This window comes from Labrus bergylta, chromosome 17 (assembly GCF_963930695.1).
Source record: "Labrus bergylta chromosome 17, fLabBer1.1, whole genome shotgun sequence".
Lineage (NCBI taxonomy): Eukaryota > Metazoa > Chordata > Actinopteri > Labriformes > Labridae > Labrus > Labrus bergylta.
In genome coordinates, this window is record NC_089211.1 from 13,540,851 (window position 1) to 13,563,836 (window position 22,986).

At 39.2% G+C, this 22,986-nt stretch overlaps 1 protein-coding gene across 2 annotated transcripts in view; it reads left to right on the forward strand.

The window, feature by feature from the left end:
• The window catches only part of sppl3 (signal peptide peptidase 3), a 29,884-nt gene extending 13,968 nt beyond the window's left edge, over positions 1-15,916 (forward strand). The window contains exons 2-11 of one of the 2 annotated variants that reach the window (XM_020629836.3): positions 2,907-2,984; positions 6,374-6,465; positions 6,561-6,680; positions 6,944-7,022; positions 8,783-8,895; positions 9,918-10,024; positions 10,945-11,108; positions 11,728-11,912; positions 12,129-12,238; positions 12,885-15,916. In XM_020629836.3, coding sequence (XP_020485492.1) covers positions 2,907-2,984; positions 6,374-6,465; positions 6,561-6,680; positions 6,944-7,022; positions 8,783-8,895; positions 9,918-10,024; positions 10,945-11,108; positions 11,728-11,912; positions 12,129-12,238; positions 12,885-12,956 — 1,120 coding nt within the window. In that variant the 3' untranslated portion in view covers positions 12,957-15,916. The remainder of the gene's footprint in view (positions 1-2,906; positions 2,985-6,373; positions 6,466-6,560; positions 6,681-6,943; positions 7,023-8,782; positions 8,896-9,917; positions 10,025-10,944; positions 11,109-11,727; positions 11,913-12,128; positions 12,239-12,884) is intronic. The other variant, XM_020629837.3, reaches the window with a different exon arrangement.
• Positions 15,917-22,986: the final 7,070 nt, after the last annotated feature.

Genomic DNA, 22,986 nt, shown 5'->3' on the forward strand with positions numbered 1-22,986 from the left:
AGCACTCTGAGCTGAAGATGTGCATTATGATAACCTATGATAATAATATTCCTTACCTCCTCTTTATTGTGTCCAGTCAGGATGTAGGTCAAGATGCATTAAGAGTGGAACAGTGAAAATTCAATTATCCCTTTGTGCCATGTTACTCTAGTGAATTTATATTTAAAGATATCTGCAGCTATCCCTTCATGCTAATGTGTCATATTTGGTTGTGCTTATTTGCTGTATCAGTTAGGAAAGAAAAGACGGTACCAGTTATGCTTCAGAACAGTTTTCATTACATATTTAGCCTTTTAATGTGCTTTAATACACAACTATTACAATGTCGTAGTGTTTGATAGAGAATATTTAAAGTATTTTATGGTGTCTGGGAATAAGATGTACAACTTAAAAAGCTTAAAGACTAGGAAAAGTTTAACCAATGAACCAAAAAAAAATTTAACCAAAAAAAAAAGTGTTATCCACGTGTTCTGCTCAAATTATAAGTTTTTTAACCTATAACTGCTTGCTTCTTATTTCCTGAACTGCAGGTGAGTCATAGGCTCTTAAATAACATCATCAGGTCTGATCAAAATGTTAAAGACCTTTCCAGTGTTGTTAGCCGAGACCTCTGTCGACCTCTGCTGACAGTTTCCAATGCGCCTTGAACTGAATGGATCACATTTGCGTTATTGAATTTTCAAAAATCGATCGCCTGCTTCTCGCCCCCCCACCCCCACCAGTTCTTTTTTTTTTTTTTTTTTTTTTTTTTTAAATGCAACACAATTTGCAATTCTTATTTTACTATCGAATTGTTTGACTTTCATTTCTTGGCTGCTTTTGTTGTGTGTAATTATGAAGCCCACTGATCCCCGGGGAGCAGAATACATTCAGCTCCGTGATAACAGCAGCATTTTCTTCTTGCTCCTCGCAAGCAGGCTCCGTGTGTTGTGTGGTGATTGGAAAATGTGTTAAGTTCATGTAGGATGTTGTTTGTGTTTTTGCTTTCTTTATGCCACTGGAAATAAAAAGAAATTTATCTGAAACTTTAGACTACAATGATATTAGTATCAAAAGTTAAAGTTACCTTTATGTGGCAGATTCCCCTTAGATCTGTTCATTATCAATGGGTGCTATATGCATCTATAGTTCCTGACATTACAGAGGAATGCTTGTTTTTTCACAAATGTGTGGTTTATGTACAGATAGGTTGTGAAACATTGCAAGAATATATGAAAGTGAGATAGAAATATTTCCTTTGCGATTAAAGATGATGGGAGCCTGTAACGCAGTGTGCGAATCCCTTTTTGAATTCTTGCCTTCAGTTTAAATTTTATGATCCAGGACCTGTGAACGTTTTCTTTGAATGTGCATACCCTACACCTTGTTTTGTTCAGTGAAAACTGTGCAGCCATCAGGGCTGGAAATTACCTTTTTTTTTTTTTTTTTTTTTACTACCTTTTACTGTGGCTGGTAAATTCCAAAATCTACCAGCCACTTTATTTTAACCAGCAGCATGATGTAATGGTGTATAACAGTATAATCAAGGCTTATAGTCTTCAAGTAAGAGGCTATTTTGTGATGGGAAATGTTTCAACTATTAAAGAAAATACTGACATGCTCTTTGCCTCACTCATAAACAGTTTAAATAGTATTTCTGTGATTTTTAGTTTATTATTTTGAGGCTGGTAAGAGTCTCAATTACAGCTTTGTCCTCAAAGGCTGATTAAGCTGCAACTGGACCTCAACTGAGAGGCAAGATAATCAGTTGACTGTTTTAAAAGTACATGAGCGTTTTAGAAGAAGAGTGATCACAATCATAAAAGTTTCTGCTGGAAACGGTCGGCTCCGAGCGCGCATCATCACATGTCCTAGTTTTCAGGAGTGCAGTGTGTTAACCGGGTTAAACCTAGAAACCTATTAGAAAAAAATAGTAATATGTTCACTTATCTGCGTTGTTCGGCATATTTTTTCTCGATACTTTAAGTGTTGGTAATTACTCAGTGCAGTGATATTAATAAGCTGTATACTTCACTGTGTTTAAAGACCACCATTGGCTTCTGCAAACGCTGCTGATGTTGTACGTGCATGTTCATGTTGACATAGAATTGAACTGCCTCGATGTGCCCTATCATAATCCAATCCATGTATCTGAGTTGTTTTCAGAAACATATTCAGCATTAGTATTAGATAAAAACATCTCTTTTCTGATGTTGACCCCATAATAACTCCTTAATTTTAGCGGCATATATTCTGATAAGACTTATTGCTGGTGTTCCTAAGCAGACATGTAGGTGCTGATTTAGAAATAAGAGATGTAACCTCCTCATTCCGCTTTGAAATGCATCATGCAGAGTGAGATCGCTGAGGGGTGGTTTTTTTCTCTTTTAAAACGGTTCAGAGAAGCTTATCCAACATTAAATTACACATTGAAATTTAACTGATCAGCTGGACAACAGGAAGTCTTAGGAAGCACATCAGGCCGGGATTGAATTCACACAACAAATGTGTTTCATCTTAGCTTGTCATGAATCAGCAGTGTGGTCTAAAATAAGTCTTTTGGGGGTAAAATATGTCAGATCAAAGTTAGCTGACTGGAACACTTTAAGATGTTCAGAGCTGAAAAATGAGGAAACGTCCGTCCAGTAAGCAGTTAAAGTCCTCTTAGAATTATTAAAGTATTCAAGGGGGGATTTAGTGTCTTGCTTCTTGATGTTTAAAGTAGTTCTAACCTCGGTTTTAGTGGAAAAGTAAACAGTAAACCACTTCAAGCTAATGAGTGTGATGTCAGTATGAAGATAGTTGTTATGGAAACTGTTTTCGGTCTAACAGCAGAAACACTGTGCTTTGTCTCAAATGTTACAGCAAAGATGAAAATAGTTTTTTTTAACTGGATTAATTACAGAGTCTCTCTCTCTCGATTACAGGGCGTACTCCCTAGTTGACTCCAGCCAGGTGTCCACCTTCCTCATCTCCATCCTCCTCATTGTCTACGGCAGCTTCAGGTGAGTACTGAAAGATGTGGTTGTGTTTTATAAAGATAAAGAGTTGGGTATAAGATTATACCTTTTAATAGTTGTTTTAACAATGTGTGAAATGACAATATTGAGTATGTCACTCATTTTGCGAGAGATTCCACACACATTCACTGTGTATCATCAAGCCAAGTAGGACAGACTAATGCACATGCACAAAGAGAACACATGCAAGTGTCCAAGCATCGCAACAAGCTAAGCTAGTGTAGCTGCCTGAATGGCTGAAGGTAAAAATGAGTAAACGGCACCAGAAGAAGATTCACAAAAACCACCAATCAACATTGTTAGATTTAGATGCTAGATGTAGATCCTCCTCAGTCTCATGGAGGTGGTTTGGCTTCTTAAAGACGCATGTTACCTAAAAGACTTTGTCGGAAAGCGGTTGCCGTTAAAGACAGCCATCAGACAGCTCAACAACTAACGTCTTTGATCATCAGCAAATTAATTAACGAATGAATTAACCACAGAATATGAAGGAAGAGGGCGTGAGAAGCTCGGGTACCTGCGAAATATATATTTTTTTAAACTCTGCAAACTTTGGCAGAGTCATTCAACAAGAAAGGCAACAGTTGTCAAAAAAATGACAAACACATTCACAATTAACATTGCAAAGATGAGGTGTCAATTCAAGTGGTCGGGAGAAATGGTTTCATACAACTTTTTACTTCTCTGGACCCAAGTTGCACCCTATTAAAGCTTGGTTTAAAATGCTTTAATATTTATCAGCAAAATCCCTCAAAATATCAAGATATTTGTTTGTGTCCCTACGTGTGGGCTTATTGGTCGTTTTCTGATGTAATGACCCAGTTTATGGTTTCCATCTTGTACAAAAAAATTGACTTATTTAGATAAATGTGATGAAAACACTTGTTGCAGCAGTTTTAGGCTCTTTCACTGTCCAAGTGGGCCGAGGGAGCAGATGGTGTAATGTGATTTTGTTGCATTTTGTGCATCAGAAGAATCTCCAGCTAATGATGTTTGGATGGTCTTAGCTGCATTAGGATATTGACCAAAACAAACATGTTTTAGAGGACTCCTATGATCCAGTAAATGGAATCATAGAGTTTGAGTCTGTGGCTGAAAAGACAGGCCTGTTATGTTTTACCCATCAATCAGTTATTGGATTAAGATGCAGAAGCAATCAGGTGTCTCTATGATACATTTTGTCTGTATGAATATGTGGGCAACCAGTTTTAAGATTTTTTTTAAATTATTATTAGAGTTGTTGAGATAAACAATACTAGTGACAGTAATTTCCTCTGATACAGCCCAAAGTCTAGACAAGCACCCTGGTCCATGCTGTGATCCAATGACATCATATCTTCCCGAATAACATTTTTCCTCTTCATTCAGAAACAGTAGACTAAATGATATTTATGGTTTTCACAAGTACCTACCTTATCTAAGCAGTCTCATAGCATCCATATAGCTTTAAATGCAACGGATAGCAAAGACAGGCCATGCCCTTTAACCATGACATACAGTACAAGGCATGTAGCTCATAGACCTTTTAACACCATCCTCATTGGGTCCAGACTCAGTGGTTTAACTGAACTATGGTTTGTTTTGTTTCTTCATTTTTGGAATGCTTCAGTCTTAGGACCAATTACACAAAGTTTAAGCCGACTGTCAGAACGAAACAGGAAAAGAAATGTCTAAACAACAAGAACCAAACATGGTTAGAGACAGAGACCAAATATAGAATCTGGATTAGGTTCAAAGACTTGACAAGAGACGGTTTAATATTCAATTAATTCACAAAAATTAAAAAATGTCTATTAGTTTAAAGTGGATGAGGAAGAGTCACTGATATCAAACCAGTGCCCGTCTACAAACCATTCAATTACAGGTCAAGGGAGAGGCAGCTAACATTTGTATATAATATATTTATAATAACTACACAAAGTAGGTTGTTTCATGTTTATTAGATAGGGTACTCGAATGTGACAGCAGACTGAATCAAATGTATACAGTAGGGATGGAACTAGCAGCTAATTTACAAAACTGGTTAAATAAAAAGTTGAATCCTAAAAGTTGTGCAGAATGTATTAAACAAAGGTAAACTGAGGATCACAGCGTCAGCAGGATCATACATGTGGTTATGCATTGCTTTAGTTCAGTGATCATATCTCAGTATAACCTGACACAGCAGTTAATCTCCATTTACTAGGTGGTGTAGAGCAGTATGACAGAGTAGCTCTTAATTGGAGCTACAGCCCCGGCTAGTGGCAGCATTATAGTTTAGACATAGCATTCGACAGGCATAGCAAGGATTGATACAAATATTCATCATTAGTTTAACCGACTTAAATCAGGCACCCTCGCCAGTGAGTGCCTGGTTTATTAGTTTAACCCACTAACCCACCACATCCCTAGTACACAGGGAAACTTAACACAACGTATGTTCAGAATTTAGAGGGTTAAATTATAATATACAGGAAGGGCACTTCTACGAGGAGGAAGTTGCTGCAAATTTAGATAAGCCAAACAACTGCATCAACAACACACATGCTGCAAATTCGTACGTAGTCAAAAAACGCAGAAAACAACTGCAAAAAAACAAAACGCTGCATGATAGATTCTCCATGATGCATCATTATGTCACTTTCTCAAGCATGTATTTGCAGGGCGTTTGCTATCAACACAGCTGTTTCAACTTTTGGCAGCATGTTCTTTCACTTACAGCAGGTTTCAGTGGGTGCGTTTGTTTTTGGCTCTTGCATTTGTTTTTGTTTTTATTTGCAACATTTGCAGCCTTTTTCCCCTAGAAGAAATCAGTTGGGGGGGGATGCAGCATGATTGTCCTGACGGCCCCCTTAGATCCCTTAAACATCATTTAAGTTTTTTTGATCATTGTCAGCCCCCTCTTCTTCTCCAGTGGTTTTAGAGCCCCCAACTGGTGAAGAAGTGTCCCAAACTGTTTTAATATCAATGTGACAAACCCCCAATACTAACACAGAAGTCCTGGAAGGAGAAATATTTTCTGGGAATGTTGTTCAAATGTTTACAACATTTACATGCAAATGTGATCACAGTGATGTTTCTATTCTTTCCACTCTAAATAAGTTGTTTCCAGTCATATGTTTTTTTTAGCAGCAGACATTTTGACTTGTAATTTCAGGGAAAAGCACAATAATGACGGCCTTTATTCAGGTTTCCTAGTAAGTAATAACGTTGTGATCATGCAGAGATATTTTATACATAAAAACACCACTTATCAGGAGGAGTCATGGTCTATAATTCATCTGATGTAGAGTGAGGCTGGCGCTCTATCCTTCTCCTCGTAGCAACAGTTTGCAGGCTCTTTAGGTTTTGTTACGGATTTCTGAATTTCTTCTCTCTCTCTCTTCCTCCTGCAGGTCATTGAACATGGACTGTGAGAACCAGGAGAAGGATAAAGACGGGAACCCGACAGCAACAGGGGCTTTTAATAACAGTAACACAAACAACAGTTAGTGTTGTATCCATACCTTAAAATGCGGAAAAAAGATTCCACTCATTTTGTGTTTATATACATCTCACTTTGTGGTTTGTCTCATTCTGCAGGTATTCAGACTATAGACTCCACACAGGCCCTGTTCCTGCCCATAGGAGCCTCCGTGTCTCTGCTAGTCATGTTCTTCTTCTTTGACTCTGTACAAGTGGTCTTCACAATCTGCACTGCAGGTAGGTGAACACAACAACCCTTCAGTTGTACATGTAGTAAGGTGTTATCATTTCTGGTCAGTAGTTACACACACACACACACACACACACACACACACACACACACACACACAAGGGAATGCCTCCTATCTGCTTTAATTACAGAAGCTGCCACCATTAAGCTGACAGGATAAGCTGGGACATTATGTCTAGGTGTTTCAGGACTTCTCTTTCAGGAGTTCTAAATTCTGTGTGTTTTTTTTTTTTTTTTTCTTTCTCCTCAGTTCTTGCAACAATTGCATTTGCATTCCTGTTGTTGCCAATGTGCCAGTATTTGACCAGACCCTGCTCCCCACAGAACAAGTAAGGAAACCATGTGGATTCTTTGTGTCTTTAAATAGTGAGAGTTGTTGCTCAAGCTGCTTCTTATGTCGTTTACAAATATCTATAAAGCTCTGTGACTCAGCATATTTTCATGAATCCACTTTTCCTAGAGTTAAAACGGAATACGTCTGCCAGGCTTGAAACGGCTCAGAGTAAAAGCGAAAGATTTTCTGTTTTCTGGATAAACTCTTTTTTTTTTTTTACTTAGTTTTTTTTTTTTTTTTACTCTTCAATTTGAATAGCAACTAGGCTCCTGTTTCAGTGTTAAAGAACACAAGATCACCAACAACATAACCCACCTACTCAATAACCAATATAAAGCCCTCCTCTGTAGAACGGCTGCATGATTAATCATAAAAGAAAAATAACGATCTTGACTCACATACATGCGATCCCGTTTCTGCCTGACAGCGATTCACTTGCTCCCATTTCCCTCTGCATTCAGAACAAGCTGCACTCTGTGTTTCCCACACATAGAGGGTACTCGTGCGGGCTGCCCAGATATATTTACGGCTGCCCAAGTAGCCCATATTTCCTACTTTTTTTTTTATTCATAAAATTGCCGGCTGCATGAGAGAGAGAGAGAGAGAGCGGGCGGGCGAGAGAGAGAGGTCAGCTGTCCGCAAGTCCCTCCAGTTAAAGCATCGATGGAGGTGCAGCGCTCCTGTACCTGTCATAACTGAAGCTTCTCATGCCTCGGTTTCAACATTTTCTGCAGCTTGCTTGCTGCCGATGTGATTCAGCTCTCTCTTGGTTTTGCTGTGTCTTGATAACAAGCCTTCACACGAGGCTCACCTGTCGTGATAATGGAGAGGCAAGAGGAACTTTTTAAACGGGAGTTAATGTTGTGTTGCACGGAGCCCCCGAAGGCTCAGCAAAGAAAGATTTAAAAAGCTGTTTGCAAATTTGTAACCACGCTTTACAAGTCCGTAGTACAGATTAGCAAACTGTTGACACGGTTTCAGAAATTGTTTGCAAAATCTGTGGACTTTTTTCCATGCAGCGCAGCATATCGTCTCTCTCTCTTTATTTTAGGCAGATATGAGTGAGTCTGTTTTCTGCCCCGACGCCTCTTAAAAAAAGACAAAAACGGGAACCCTGTAAAATAGTAAAAAAAAGAAAGATCAGATCAGATCCTCCCTGAATGATTATTGTCCCAGAAATGAATCAAATTCTGGATTATGCCTAATTTTGCCGTCATGCCATTCTTACACCTGCTTAAACAAAACAAAATAATGTCATACTAAGTTACATGTCAGCTAAACATACAGTAGGTGACTTGTTTAAAGCTTCAAAAATTCCTGCGGTTAGTTCTTTATCTTCACAGCTAAAGTTGCTTATGCTTTATTTTGCGTATTTATTTATGCGTCTACAATCCCCTTTTCACATTCAAAATAGGATTTTAAACAGCCTGTTAAAGTGTAATCACTAGAAAGTGTCTAAGCTGGCCAGATCTCATTGTATTCAGCCCAGACCCCTTTTGGTTTTCTTGGGTTACATTCAAACCGAGGTCACTGCTTCTTTAGTCCTGCCGGAGGTGGAAAAGCATGTAAAGAGACCAAAAGAAGCTCAAGAAGGGAATAATTTGTTGTGTTTCCACTGAAAATCAATCTCTTCCCTACAGAATGACGCTAACTCACCCCATAGCCAATGCTGCATTTATGCCCCTAATGTATGGCATGATCTTCTACTGCGTGATTCAGGATTAACAGTGTGGTTTGTTATTGGTTTTTTTGCAGGATTTCTTTCGGCTGCTGTGGGCGTTTCACTCTGGCTGAGCTCCTGTCCTTCTCCCTCTCCGTCATGTTAGTGCTCATCTGGGTACTGACTGGACACTGGCTTCTCATGGACGGTAAGAGGAGGACGATGAAGACGACCTGTAATGACTCTGGTGTCACTGTGTTTGCGACAAGTTTTCCAGATCTTTCCAGAATGAACAGTTAATAGTTCAGCGGAAGGTCGTGTACCGTGAGGATCCAGGAGGATGTGTTTTGTTTTTCTTGTTCACAATGACGATGACACAGGTACAGCAGGTTCGAAATATCAGCACTTTATGCCCTCTTAGCTATTAGAGGAAGAGTGAACCTGGTTTGTAGCGCTGTTCGCATAGTGGTTAACGTGGAATGCTCCCAATCTTCACTAAAGTCAGGAAATAAAATGCTGAAGAAGAGACTTGACATGACTCACACAATCTGACGCATTTAGCAACATTATTTTCATCCTTTTTAATGCGCTTGTGTGCTTCATGCAAAATGTAGGAAAAATTAGTCAACGGCAGTATAAACACAACTTGATTTTAAGCTAACTGATCTTTTGTGTTTTAGAAAATCTCTGAAAATGCAGAGACGAGTGTGTGGGTGTGTGCCCTTCTTTTATTTGACCCAGTTGACTTCAATCATGGAAAGATTTCACCAGAGACCTTTTTCTCAGTTTGGTTGAACAAAGCAGCGCTGTGACAAATAGCAACATCTCATCATCAAAAATACAAACCACATGCACAGATAAAACTGTTTGAAATAGAAAACAATTCCAAGAATAAAACGCTGCCTGACATCTTATTGTGCACAGTTTACACTCTACTTTAAACATCTGGATGCAGCTGTTGTATTGAACATCAAGTTGTATTAACACTTCCAACGCATTAGGGATAGCATCTTGTGTCGTGCTGGTTTTCCTCTCGTGCACACTGAATTAGGATGTAAGCAAAGAGATTTAATCAGAAAAGTTTGGATAATTAATTAGGCCTTGTTGCACATTAATTAATGTTTCTTAATTAATCAGTTCAGATGCTTCTATTTCAGCTCATTTCTGCTGAAAGTTGGGAGATGTGTTGTTAAGTGTCTATGCTTCTTTTCTTTTTTGCCCTGCCTGCAGCTTTAGCCATGGGCTTGTGTGTCGCCATGATAGCCTTCGTGCGGCTTCCCAGTTTGAAGGTGTCCTGCCTGCTGCTGTCCGGACTGCTCATTTATGACGTGTTCTGGGTAAGATTCACTCCCATCCAAAAAAAAAAAAAAAAAAAAACAATCTGCAAATGTTGTTCAGCAAAATGTTCCTGCTATGTATACACAATTTCATAATTCATTTCCAGCAGGATTATTACCTACGCAGGAAGTGTAGCATATTATGTTCTCCAGCAACAAGTCTGTCTTGTTAGCATTGTGGTGCTGAGAGCTACCTACAAAAATGAAACCTTCATAAACAAAAATGAACCAGATAAATCAAGGCGAGCACGCTGGGAAGGACAGCCAGTGACTCCCTGGGCCAAACAAGGATGAACATCACAATTTCCCCCGAGAAATTAAAGAAGTCTCGATGTTGTTCCTGGAGCTGGTAGATTCAGATGTGGTCTGTAAGACCTTGTCCCTGTTCTGGATCAGCGCCTGCTCTGAGCACAAAACACAAAGTGTCCCCCAAAGTCCAAAGAACCAATATCTCATGACTGATGATTTTAACATGAGGGCATGTTTCACTTATTTATTTAGTGGAATTGGTGGTAAATACCTACTTAATCTATTGAACTGCAGGGTGTCTTTTCCTTCATTTAATTATGTTTATGAAAAATGGCTTACAACAGAAACTGTCTTGGTTCCTCTCTGGGATTTTTGCGGGGGGTAAAGTATAGTTTAGTATATAGTGCTGTATCCCATTGACATTGCAAATGAATGTTCACAATCATTGTATGGATGAAAATGAGATTAATTGTTATAAAACAAAGTCGTTCATAAGTTTGCCTGCTTGAGAAGTTCTTGTTTTTTTGAAGCAGTAAACTACAGGTGATTTAAGCAGCAGAACGTCAGGAGATATTTAATCAAGAACTGAAGCAGTAAATAGGAAATACATTGATCTGCAACTTCTCAAAAGCAGAGAATAATCTTTCAGGTCATGATTTGATCCCCTGCAGGTGTTCTTCTCAGCCTACATCTTCAACAGTAATGTGATGGTCAAAGTCGCCACCCAACCTGCTGAAAATCCCATAGACGTCCTGTCCAGGAAGCTTCACCTGGGGCCTGGGATGGGCCGTGACGTCCCCCGCCTCTCCTTACCTGGAAAATTGGTCTTTCCTAGGTGAGACTGATTTTAAACATGCGGATACCTCAGTGTGCTTTTTTTTTTCTATCTGAAAAGTGGCTGTAAGACGGACAGTTTTTGTTAGGTGGGGGGTTGTTTCTGTTGTATAAATCCAATGAAGAAATCGTGAAACAGACTGTAGATTATAACACCATTTAAAAGTTCACCAAACACGCATGCTTACAAATTGCTGACTGACAAAGTAACAGTGTTCACAGAGCTGCTTTTATTCTGTTAAAAGGTGCAACCCACAAATTCCTTTCCATTTGGGTACATCACTATAAAACAATAAAGATGACATGACACTGATTTGTATACGTAACAGATGTAGACTCTTTGTCGAGCAAACAGTTGTTGACAACATATAGTTGGCTCTTACACAAATAAAGATCTGCTACTATTTAGGTGTTTCACCCATATAAGTTTACAGCTTCAGACACCCAAAAGTAGGAGTGCTAACAGTTGGTAGACAGACTTAAATAATACGTTTCACAAAGTTACCAAGATGAATGAACAGTTTTGGTCTGCAGACATTGAAGCTTTTAATTTGCTGGTGCAGAAAGGTTTCAGGTTTTCCCACATTAACGCATTTCCAATTATTTCCCCTTCCCTGCAGCTCCACAGGAAGTCACTTCTCCATGCTGGGAATAGGAGACATCGTGATGCCGGGGCTACTGTTATGCTTCGTCCTGCGTTATGACAACTACAAAAAGCAAGCCAATGGGGAAGTCCCAGGACCCGTGTCCGGGCGCATGCAGCGAGTCTCCTATTTCCACTGCACTCTCATCGGATACTTTGTGGGTAAGCGATCGATCGATCAGTGGACAGTCGTATGGAAAAGGAGAAGGGTTTGTTTCTGTGTTATGCATGTTTCAGGTGTTCTTTGAAGGCTGTTGGGTGGTTCAGTTAAATCTTTCAGAAATGTGTGTGTGTATCTCAGGTGTCAAAGTGTTTCAGGGTGTCTGAGAATCCTTATTAGATAAAAAAATAATAATAATAATAATTCTGTGTCATTAGGTCTGCTTACTGCCACTGTGGCCTCCAGGATCCATCGCGCTGCTCAGCCCGCTCTGCTCTACCTGGTGCCCTTCACCCTGCTGCCTCTGCTCACTATGGCCTACCTGAAGGTATGCTGCAGGGGCCAACACTCACAAGCTACAGATTAAAAAAAAAAAAAAGTTACACCATGGTGTTTTGGCTAAAGTCACCTATTTTCTTTCATTTTAAAATTGTAATGAGAAATGTAACGCTTGTAAAGAAGGACTCACAGCGGACTTCTTTGCTGTTCTTTGAAGGGAAAGGCGATGTATACTGCATCTCAGTGACACTAACTTGGTCTTCAGTCTTATTCAAAAATGCAGCGTGCCTATTGAAGTAACGTTATCAAAATGTTCTGTCTATGACGGTAAGTTAGGCACTTTCTGAAAAACACACCACTGCCACAACTATTCTATGTAAGGCAACAGAAAGTGACTCACATTAATACTGATTGCATAATTTAGCCTTTTCTAATTTTTAGACGAGCCAGTTGACTCGTAAGAGATTACATTTAGACAACCATTAATTAATGACCTAAGAGTTAATCATTATTCAGAGTTTAAGCTTTTAACTTAGAAAAAGAGTTTCATCCACAGGTTAAAAAAAAAAAAAAAAAAGGTAGATAGCTTGTTGGTTTTCTTACCCCTAAAAAGTGGAACTTGGCTAAAGCTGTATATAGAAAAGATTGACTCCACTGTCATGACTCGTGTCCAAACGGATGTCTGTGGTCCACAGGGGGATTTGCGGCGCATGTGGTCCGAGCCCTTCCACACCAAGACCAGCAGCTCTCGCTTCCTTGAGGTATGATGCACCCTGGGATACACAAGGAGCAGCGCGGGGAGGACTACGGATCCTTTACCTTAATTTGAGGGAAGGAGAGAGGGCGCACTCACAGTGAGGCCGTGTTGTCATCACTTGTTCATGCTTTCCGCCAATCTTCTGTGAAAAAAAAAAATCCCTCAGAAGGACACCAGAGTGTGGATCACAACGCCCCAAAACACGACTCATCTTTGGTCTCTACATCCCCCCCCCCCCCTTTTTTCGTCTCTGTTTCCTCTTTTCTGTTTATTTCCTCTTCATTACAGCACATCCTGCCTTTGTTGTTTTTGTTCTGTCTCTCCTCCCTCTCTTTTTTTCCGTTTTCCTCTCCTCTATAGTCCGTCTCATTCGCGACTTTCCTCCTTCGTCAGCGCTCTTAACCTCTTCCTTCTTTCTCCGCGTCTTTTTCATTTCGCTGCATCTCCGCTTGTCACCGACTCAGATGAACTTGAGGGCCAGGCCTCCCACCATTTTGTGGACTTAGGGTTGTGAGACGTGGCTGGGGTTTATATATATTTTTTTAGCATTGTCATGGTCATTATTATCATTAATATTATTATTATGGAATGATTGAAAACAAAAGGAGAAGAGGTGGAGCGTTGCGGCGGCACAGGACAGTGCTCGGTAGCAGCGACAGGAAAAGAGAAGAGTCTTCCCCCTCATCTGTCTCTCCCCCCTTTACCCCCCCCCCCCCCCCCCCCTTGCTTTCTTCATCATCCCTCCACCACAGCTCCTCCCTAGCGCTCCCACCCTCCTCCTCTTCCTTTGCTCATCTGCTGTCCCCATCTCCGACCCTCACAGATAACTATGTATTTTATTTAGAAAAGTTTTATTCTTGGCATATACAGAAATGATGCATTATAAATTGTTAAGCCACCCCCTGCGTTTGAGGGGATGCTTCTATTTGTATATATGTGTATTTGCGGTATCTTGAGTTTATATTTGTGTTCGGGAGCATGATGAACAGGGTGGGAGACTAACGTCAGCCAACAGCTGAATTCTGGTGAAGTTTGGGCTGTTTCAAATTGACTGGCGAGCAAACATCATTACGAGATTTCTTTTCTAAAGTTTGTTAACTTTGTGTAATTGAAAAGTAGCTGATGGATTTTTTTTTTTGATTTTTTTTTTGTGGGCGGAAAAAAAACCCATCTGCATCGGTGGCTGATGGAAGAAAAAGTTAGTTTCCTGTCCTCGTGATACAGTGTGTGAATGTGTGTACATGTGTGTTTGGGAGAGCCGATGAGTGAACGGTTTGTTTTACTTGGTTTTAATTTGAAATGAACATGGTAAAAACAGTAGCAATAGTCAGGTTTCCCTTGAGCTGGATATGTTTTCTGTCTAAATTTACAACAACATAAAAAACAGACAGGAGTCACTTATCAGTTTTCTACAGACAAGTGGAGATGTAAACAGTTTTTTTGTTTTTGTTTCCAAATAAATGAATGTTTATGAATTGATTTTAAGGTATTCCATGTTACTTCACATCCTGAATTCACATCAAACATGCTGCATTTAGGAACTGAGCTTCTCTCGTACCAATCCTCAATTTAAAAGTATTTTCAGCCTTGAAACACTGCAAATATCTTACTTCAGCTTTAACTAGTGATGCCAGGCATTAAGATACCTGTTGTTGTTGTTGTTGTTGTTGTTTTGTTTCTTTGACAAAGTCAGCCGAGCAGCACAAAAGCACATCTCATCTGATCTTTGTAAATGTCAGCGTTTCACCTCAGCTGATGGAGACCTGACTATTGTGTGAAACTATTGTGTGGAAGCCTGCAGATGGACATGTGATGTGGTTAGATTCATGTTACTGAGAAGGTTTTCACTGGTTGGGCGGTTGGGGGTGCGTGTGTGTGTGTCAGTGTGTGCGTGTGTGTGTGTGTGTGTGTGTGTGTGTGTGTGCTTGCCTGATGAAACAACATCATAAAGTCTGTTTGGACCTAAGGGAGAGGAGCGAATCAGTTACGCCCTTCAGGAATGGAAATTAGAAAATGAAAGCTTACCTATAGGATGTTCTTGCTTTCACCGTTTGGTCCCTGACAGTCTGTTTTGTTTTTTTCTTGTCCTACCACTTTTTCATGGTGCTCGTCAGTTAATATCTTATGTATACTGGAAAACTGTGTGGATGAGTCAGAGAGACGTACTGACAATGAAGTTTGCTGGCTTTTTTGTTTTTTGTTTCTTTTCCTCTTTTTTTTTTTTACTTCTTTTTTTATGCTATCTGGCCGTGCATGTTAAGTGTACAGTGTATCATTTCTCAGACTGAATCAACAGGGCTACTGCAGGTTTTGAATCCCTGCGGGCCGACACTAAGGCACTGGACCTAAGAGCTCCCCTTACACAACGCAGCATCAGTGGGCGGGACAAAGGCTGCAGGTCAGAGAGACTGCGATTGGTCAGCTCTGACTGACATTAGGACCTGGAAGCTTCCAGGCCGCTCAGTGCAGTTGTCTGAATTCAGACATCATGGAACCAGGACCCCCTCCCCCTACCCCCTCCTCATCTCCTCATGGACATGACAAAAAAATATATAGATTTATATACATATATATACATATATGTGTGTATATATACATACATAGTAAATCATTGATGACGATCATGGTGATAACAGAAATGTTTCTTTTTTATAGAAATGGATTTCTTTTTACCCCCGTTGTTTCTTTCGTGCTTTAGGTTTTTTTTAGGTTTTTTTTTTTTTGTCTTTCCACCTTTTCTCCCCTCCAGCAGAGGATTCCAGTTCTGTTGGTGCATCAATATTACCGCTGAATGGATTCTGTATAGAAAAATGGTGAATAAATAAATTAAGAACTGTGTAGTGAAACATGGATCCTGAAGCGCTTGATCTAAAAACACTTTGTCTCCTTTTAATCCCCTTCCTCTGCCCTCTCCCCTTCTTTACCTCCTCGTTCAGGATTCTGCTGTAAATAAACATGACTCTAACTGTACCGCCAGTGTGTCCTCTTCTTTGAGTCGCTTCTCCGCTAAATAATTGGAGGTTTTCAGAACGACCCAGGAACTGCTGAAGAAGGAAACTTCTTGAAGTTGTTGCTATGTGTAGTTTAAGGTAAATTTGGGTTATTTGAATCTGGGCCCTATCTTCACATGACTTTGGATGAAGATGAACAATAAATACAAGTACTGCTTACATTCTCTCAACAGTGACAGATACCATGTTAGGTGCAAACATTTTGAGTGGCTGAAGGAGGCAGAGGTTACCAGCAGTTCTTGTCCTCTTCAAGGTGGAATTCTGTTGTAGTCAATGGAGTCTGGAGGCCTTATAAAATTAAATGTTATTAATATAAAGCCTCTTAAAGTAAAATATAAATGAATTCTTATAATAATAATCTGAGCCCTCTTGGGAGGGCATCAACTGAACGGACCCAGTTCTCTAACTTCTGTGCTTGATCAAATAAATCTGTTCAAATAGGTCCACTGTTTCAAAATGTTCAGATTTCCCTGTCAGCTCGTAGGCTTCTTCACTGGTACACCTTCATTTATAAAGCAATTACTGGACTACTCCCTTCATATCTCTGCACCTACCTCACTTTTAAATCAAATCCATCATACAGTTTGCGCTCTCTGGACTTTCTATCTACGTCAGTCCCCAGAACTCGTACTGAGTTTGGGAAGAGGGCCTTCATGTACTCTGCTCCCTCCGCATGGAGCAGTCTTCAAAAAACACTCAAATTGCAGGGACTCATCACTATTAATGATTTTAAAACTCGGCTCATAAGTTTTTTAAAGGCTAATTTTGGAGTGTGTAAATGTTTCACTGCATAGTATTTTATCATCATCACATAATTGTTCTTTTAGTGTGTTTTGTTTTTGTTTAACATGATCTTGTCCTGCTTCTCCTCCTCCTCCTCCTCCTCCTCCTTCTGGACTGTATTTGTCTCTTTTTCTCGTGTCTGTACTTTCTTTTTGGGTTTGTCTTGCATTTCTTTTTTGCTGTTGCCATTTTGGCCAGGCCTTGCTCGAAAAAGAGGTCATTTGATATCAAGCAATTCTGCCTGGCAAAATAAAGGTAGAATAAAAATAAAATTTCCCTCTTAAGTAACTTCAAAACAGGATGGACAAAAAGCTTTAAGTTGGACTTAAAAGAAAGGAAAATCCAGATGCCATATTATTAATTTATCTTTTCAACTTCTTAATCTTTGAACAGTGTTTTTATGTCACACTCAACTTTTCAACTCTCAAAGAATCTAAAAGGGGAAAAACAGAAGATTTAATTCTGTTCATTGTGAAAGATTAAAGCATCTGACCCAAACCCAAATCTACTGTGCAGTCATGCACCAAACAAGAGACTCGTCTGTATCGAGAATACAACATCTGCAGCAGCTGCCTGTGTGGGGTATTTTTTGTCATACACACCAATGACTGCAGAAAACATGAACCACACATAACAGTGTTAAAGAAGAATTCATCATCACCTCTTATGTTTCCAAGAGGCTTTGATCATTCTCAATTAGCTGCGCTGACAGAATGAAGCCCAGATTAGATTTCCTTTATCAAAGTTAATATGTGTAATATCCATTTAGCTCCTTTGAAACTGTGGAAAAAGGCTTTTTTTTCTCACATTCTGACATCGTGTTATTAATAAGAACAGCCACGAGATATAAAATGTAAAGTCAGGGTCTGCTGGTTTGCCTTCGTTTGACTTTTGTCCTTAATAAAAATGATATATATTTTTTAAAGTTTTCAGTAGTTCATTTTATTATGAGAGAATACCCGTTTTGGATCAGTTTTCAACTCTTTCAGTGACATTAGATAGTTAGCCTATTAAATCTAATGCCGGCAGAAATAGTTTCCAAAGACTTGTGAAACTTACGGGAGGGATAGAAATGCAAGTTTTCAAGTCCATTAATTGGCAAATTACAGAAATGTGGCAAGTCCAACTCTGTCCAGCAGATGGCGACACAGTACAAATATCTGAAAACAGCTCAGCGTGTCAGAAACAGGCATGGCCTTTTGCATTTCTTGACTCGAACAAGAAATGCCTGTTAAAATAAGAGAACCGGGACCTCTTTTAACTCGTTTTATTTCCAGGCTAACCACCAGTGAGTCACACTGCGGAGTCTTTACAAATAAAAAAAGACTGCAACACAAATGCATTAAACCCGAAGCACATGTGCCCAAGCTCATATTTTACGTCCACACTTCTTGAGAAGTCCCAGAATCGCATTATTAAAAGAAAAAACACATCTTTTCCTCTTTTGGCGGTAAGTGGAATGAAAAGCCTGCTCTCATCAGAGGAAAGGTAATTGGTTCCTGCAGGGGGGGAGATCTCGTGAAGCCTTCCATGGGAAAATGGCTGCCTCAATGACGGAGGCGCAAAGATGCTGAGTCAAGAGTTTATGGATAGGCTGCTGTAGTAAGCTGATTTCTTCTTCTGCTTCTTCTCTCTTCAGGTATCTGCGCTGGATATGACGACTCTTTTGTTTCTGAATGTCTTTTACCTGCTGGGTGATAAAAGGTCTGCGTAGCAAGGTGTAATGATAAGAATGTAAAATCCGGCCCATGGTTCAAACCATGAACCTTTACAAGGCTACTCAATTTCCCTCATTGAGCCAAGTCCATATATGGGTTTCATGATATTAATGTCACCAATGCTGATTTTTTTTTTTTTTTGTTCTTTTAGCCTACTATTACTTAGTTCAGCTGAGGTTAAAAGGTTTCAAAATCAATTTTTTTTTGTTACATTTAATTGCTGGAAAAGTAGGATATTTATTACAGGCGGAAATCCTGGCTGAGGTCTACTGCTCCTCTGGATCGGTATCATGGATGTGATGGATATTGATGAAGAAGACGGAGGGTGGAGGGTGGGGGGGATGGAGCGCAGGACACCGGGAGGGGGGTGGGGTTGGGTGTGGGGGTGGGTGTGGGGGTGGGGATGGGTAAGGTTGGAGGGGTCAAGGCAGGCAGGGTCCTCCCCTCTTCACCTATTGGTCGGAGCGGCCGACAAGTCCCGCAGCTTTGAAGTCCTGGAGTGGAAAAGATTCCAGCACGGCCATGGGGATTGTAGCAGGTCGTTTGTAAAACATTTTGGCGAGATGGTCCTAAAAGTGGAGAGGCTAGGAATGCAGAGTTTTGTCCTCAGAGGCGGTCGGTCCCTCTTTTATTGATCCTGAAATTACAGACAGGCAAGGTGATAGGAAGCCTCAATTGGCAAGAATGTGTGACACAAAATAAGCTTCAGCGTTTTATCAAAAGGGACAATTTTGACATGAATTGACAAAATGGTAAGCTTTTAATTCATAAGCTTCAAAATAATGTCACATTTGAAATAGGTACATTCACAAGCTGCTTTTCCCCTTGAAACCCAAAACCTTCCTTGTGGGTCAGCCATTTCAAACAAGTGCTCTTCAGCCAAAGATTGTTCAAACACAAGGAAACTTTATTTAAAATTTAAGTAGAGGCTTAAAAGTTGCTGAAGGTACCACAATTGTTTGCATAATTGTTCAAATGTGGATCAAAACAAATTAAAGTTTGCTTCCATGTTTTGTTTTGTTTTTTACTCATCCTGTTAAGCCAGACATTATTCAGACACCAAAAAATCTAATTTTTTAATTATATAAAATGTCCCACATTTGCTAAAAGTTCCACAAATGTATGTTGAATTAGTTAACGTGGCAGAAATGTAGAAAATAAATATAATGACAGTGACATGTTTCACATTTTACAACAAGGAAAACGTGTTTGAAATCAACATGTACAAAGAAAGTCTGCATAAAGGATAACATGTATGAAAATACTTTAATTTCAAGAACTTTGTGTTATTTTCACCGTTTGTAATAAACTCATTGTGGGCTGCTACACATTTTCCAATCAAAAAATGTACATTTTGTGTATTAGACTTTATTTAAACAATACTTAATTGTAACTCCAGTGAAGGTCTCAGAATTGCTTAACATATAAACATTTCCACAATAGGGCTGAGATGTTGCTGAGATTTAAATACATACATATATACATCTTTCTCTTTCTATAATATAAACTCATCCTGTGCATGTGTCTGTGGTTCAAACAACCCCAAAAAGTTTTAATTCTAGAGAAGGTCCCAACGTTTCTAAATGTAGGACTAATGTCTTCAGAACGGCTGTAATTTCAAGAGGTGTATCCAAATATTTCAATTTAATGAGAAGGGGCAGCCATAAAAAAGCACTCTCATCATAAAGCTGCAACAGTTCACTATAGAATATATTTATACAAGCAGACACAGTACAATAATGTGAAAAGGGGGAAATTGTACATTTAAGGTGTTGATCCCACTTAAAGAATCTATAATCCATTAAACACAAAGAGTGCTTTCTGCTATCACAGCAGCAGACATATACATCCAGTCTAATGTGTTTTATATAAGCCAGGAGAAAGCTCAGTAGCAGATGATGCAGCGAGCACAGGTAGTTAAAAAAGGTATTTATTGTTTATGTCGTCGTCTTCTTCTTGTGCTTCCAGCAGGCATTCCAGGCTTGTTTAAATAAGGCCTTCATGCCTGCCTGCTTGCCTGGGCGAGGGTGGATTCCCCTCTGGCCCTTTGACCTTTGCCCTAAAGTGCATTCGGTATGTAAAGTGAGGAATTCCTCTGAAGTTCAGTTAATGGGGCTGAGTTTTTTCATCCTTTGGACTCTGCTCGTGCTCTAACCTACTGGAAGTGGAAAAACAAGCTCTGTGTGCAAATGTGAGTTATGGATGAGGTGTGTTGTTTATCGGTGGCGGTTAAAGATCAATACACACCCACCCAACCCCCTCCTTCTTTAAAAGTAGTGTATTAATCCTGTGGGGTCATGACTAATTGATTTAGTGGAGGATACTGTGGAGTGTTTGAGGAAGTGCAGTTTGCTGTCTTCTTTCAACACATTTGATGAAGGATTTTGATCTGAATGATGACTGAACGCACTCAGAGGGTCTTTAAGTTGTTTTTGTTTATCCACATGAGGGTTGAAGGATAGATTTCATAGTTTGGAGTTCATTTAGACAAGTCTATTACTTGTGATATTGAGGCTTTATTAACATAAATACATTTTACTTCACATTTGATCGTGTTAAAAAAAATCCACTTTTTCAATTCTGCCATTTAATAATCCACTCACTACTCTCACTACATTTATAACACTGAATGTACATTTTCTTTTCAATTGCTGGTCCAAAGCTCAACTTTGATAGTCAGAGGGAAAGTTGTTTTTGCAATCCATTAAAACATTTTAATTTTAAATATTGCTATTACACCAAATATAAGAAAATGTTTTGTGTGTTTTAGGCTATGCATAACCAAATATGTATTCCTCTTGTTTTCCAAAAAACTTCACCAACATCCTAGAGATGTAACTAATTATGGTTTATCTTGTCCTGCAGAAGAGTTTTTTTATTGGACTTATTGAATATTTATGAATAGCACCAATACTTATCGAAGAATAAGAGCAGTTTTACAATGTGTTTCGGAAAAAGCAATAATTTCTGTGTTATTAAAGATGGTCTGGATTCTCCTGAGTTAAAGGCAGACGGAAAATAAATGTGTAGCGACTTGTTGTTTTATACATTGAGCTCTATACATTGAACATCGATTGACCCAGGTTCAAATCAGATGTAATACGGAGCCAGTCTCCCGGGTGAAGCCATGTATGTGAGGATGGATGCTGGGTGGAGGTTCTTCTGCTGTTGTGCTGAACCCTGTGTACTGTTGGAGAAGCTGTAAAAAAGGCTGTGCCACCCACACAGCTGGAATGTCATGCATGCAGTCCATAGAGTCTGTTTCAAGTGGGGGGAGGAGAGGCGGGGAGGAGGGGTGCACAGGGGCTCCATGCTTGAGGTGGGGTCTTCTACTACTACTACTACTACTACTACTTCAGGAAAAAAACAAGCATTAAACTCCCTTCCCAACCCCCAAAAACCTTCTCCATTAAGCTTTTTTTTTTTTTTTTTTTTGGTGGGAAATGATCAATGAATATCCTTTAGGATTGTTTGGCCGAGAGAGGAGAGGGGAAATGTGAGGGGGGGCAGGGGGGGAGAGGAGGAGGACGTGAGATGGAGGAATGGGGGTTGGGGGTTGGGAGAGGTTAAAGGGCAGAGGAAGAAAGGAGGTACATTTTCAGAGGATGGGAGGTTGGAAAAAAGCTGAGGGAACAATAACTCCCATGTTTAAAAGGCTTTTCTCGGCCCCCATGACACCTCACACAGGCAGCAGTTTGCAGTCAGGCCGAGCAGTGAGCTGCTCTGTGGCCTCTTTCCCCCTCAGGCTTGTTTTAAGCAGAAACTTTTTCTTCCAAAACATCAAACTCATTTTTTTCCTCTTCTCTTTGCACCCTTTTATCTGATTCTCACACGGTAGATTTCTCAATACTTTTACACCTTTATTTACCTGTGAAATAAACCTGATCAGAAACTGAGTTTTTTAGTTTGTGATTAGAAGTTAAGTCACAATCCTTTTTTTGAATGTAAAACATTTTGTAAATTTAAAAAAATCCAGTGAAGAACAATTGATTGAATAAATTAATGATTAAAAATCCAATGTTTTGAGCTCATTTACATAGATTACTTCTGTTCTTTATACATCAATATGTATAAATGATGCCCTAAAGAGACAAAAACATATATCAGAAGTAGTTTTACTTCTTTCATTAATTATTGTTTTAATTGTAGACCTAATTTAGACACAAGTGGTCTTTAGAAAATAAACATAAAAACACTTTTCAATTCTAATTCATGACTAGTTTGATTTTTTAAATGTAACCGCTGTGAAGAATCAAAGCATGTAATTATTAGCCAAATAAAAACAAACACAACTGACGCTTCATAAAGAAGAAATAGGAGTTTGCTTAAAAATGAATACTTAAATTTTAATGTGTTTCTGTGTTGAAATTGTTGTTGTTTTTTTAATTAATGTTTGATTTTGCTATCACATTCATTCCAAATGTATTTTCCTTAAAAAATATTTATATTTCTTTAGTTTCAGTTTGATTTTTGTTTTAAAAGTAAGAAAAAAGACATTAAAGTTGAAACAAGCAATTGAGAACTGAGT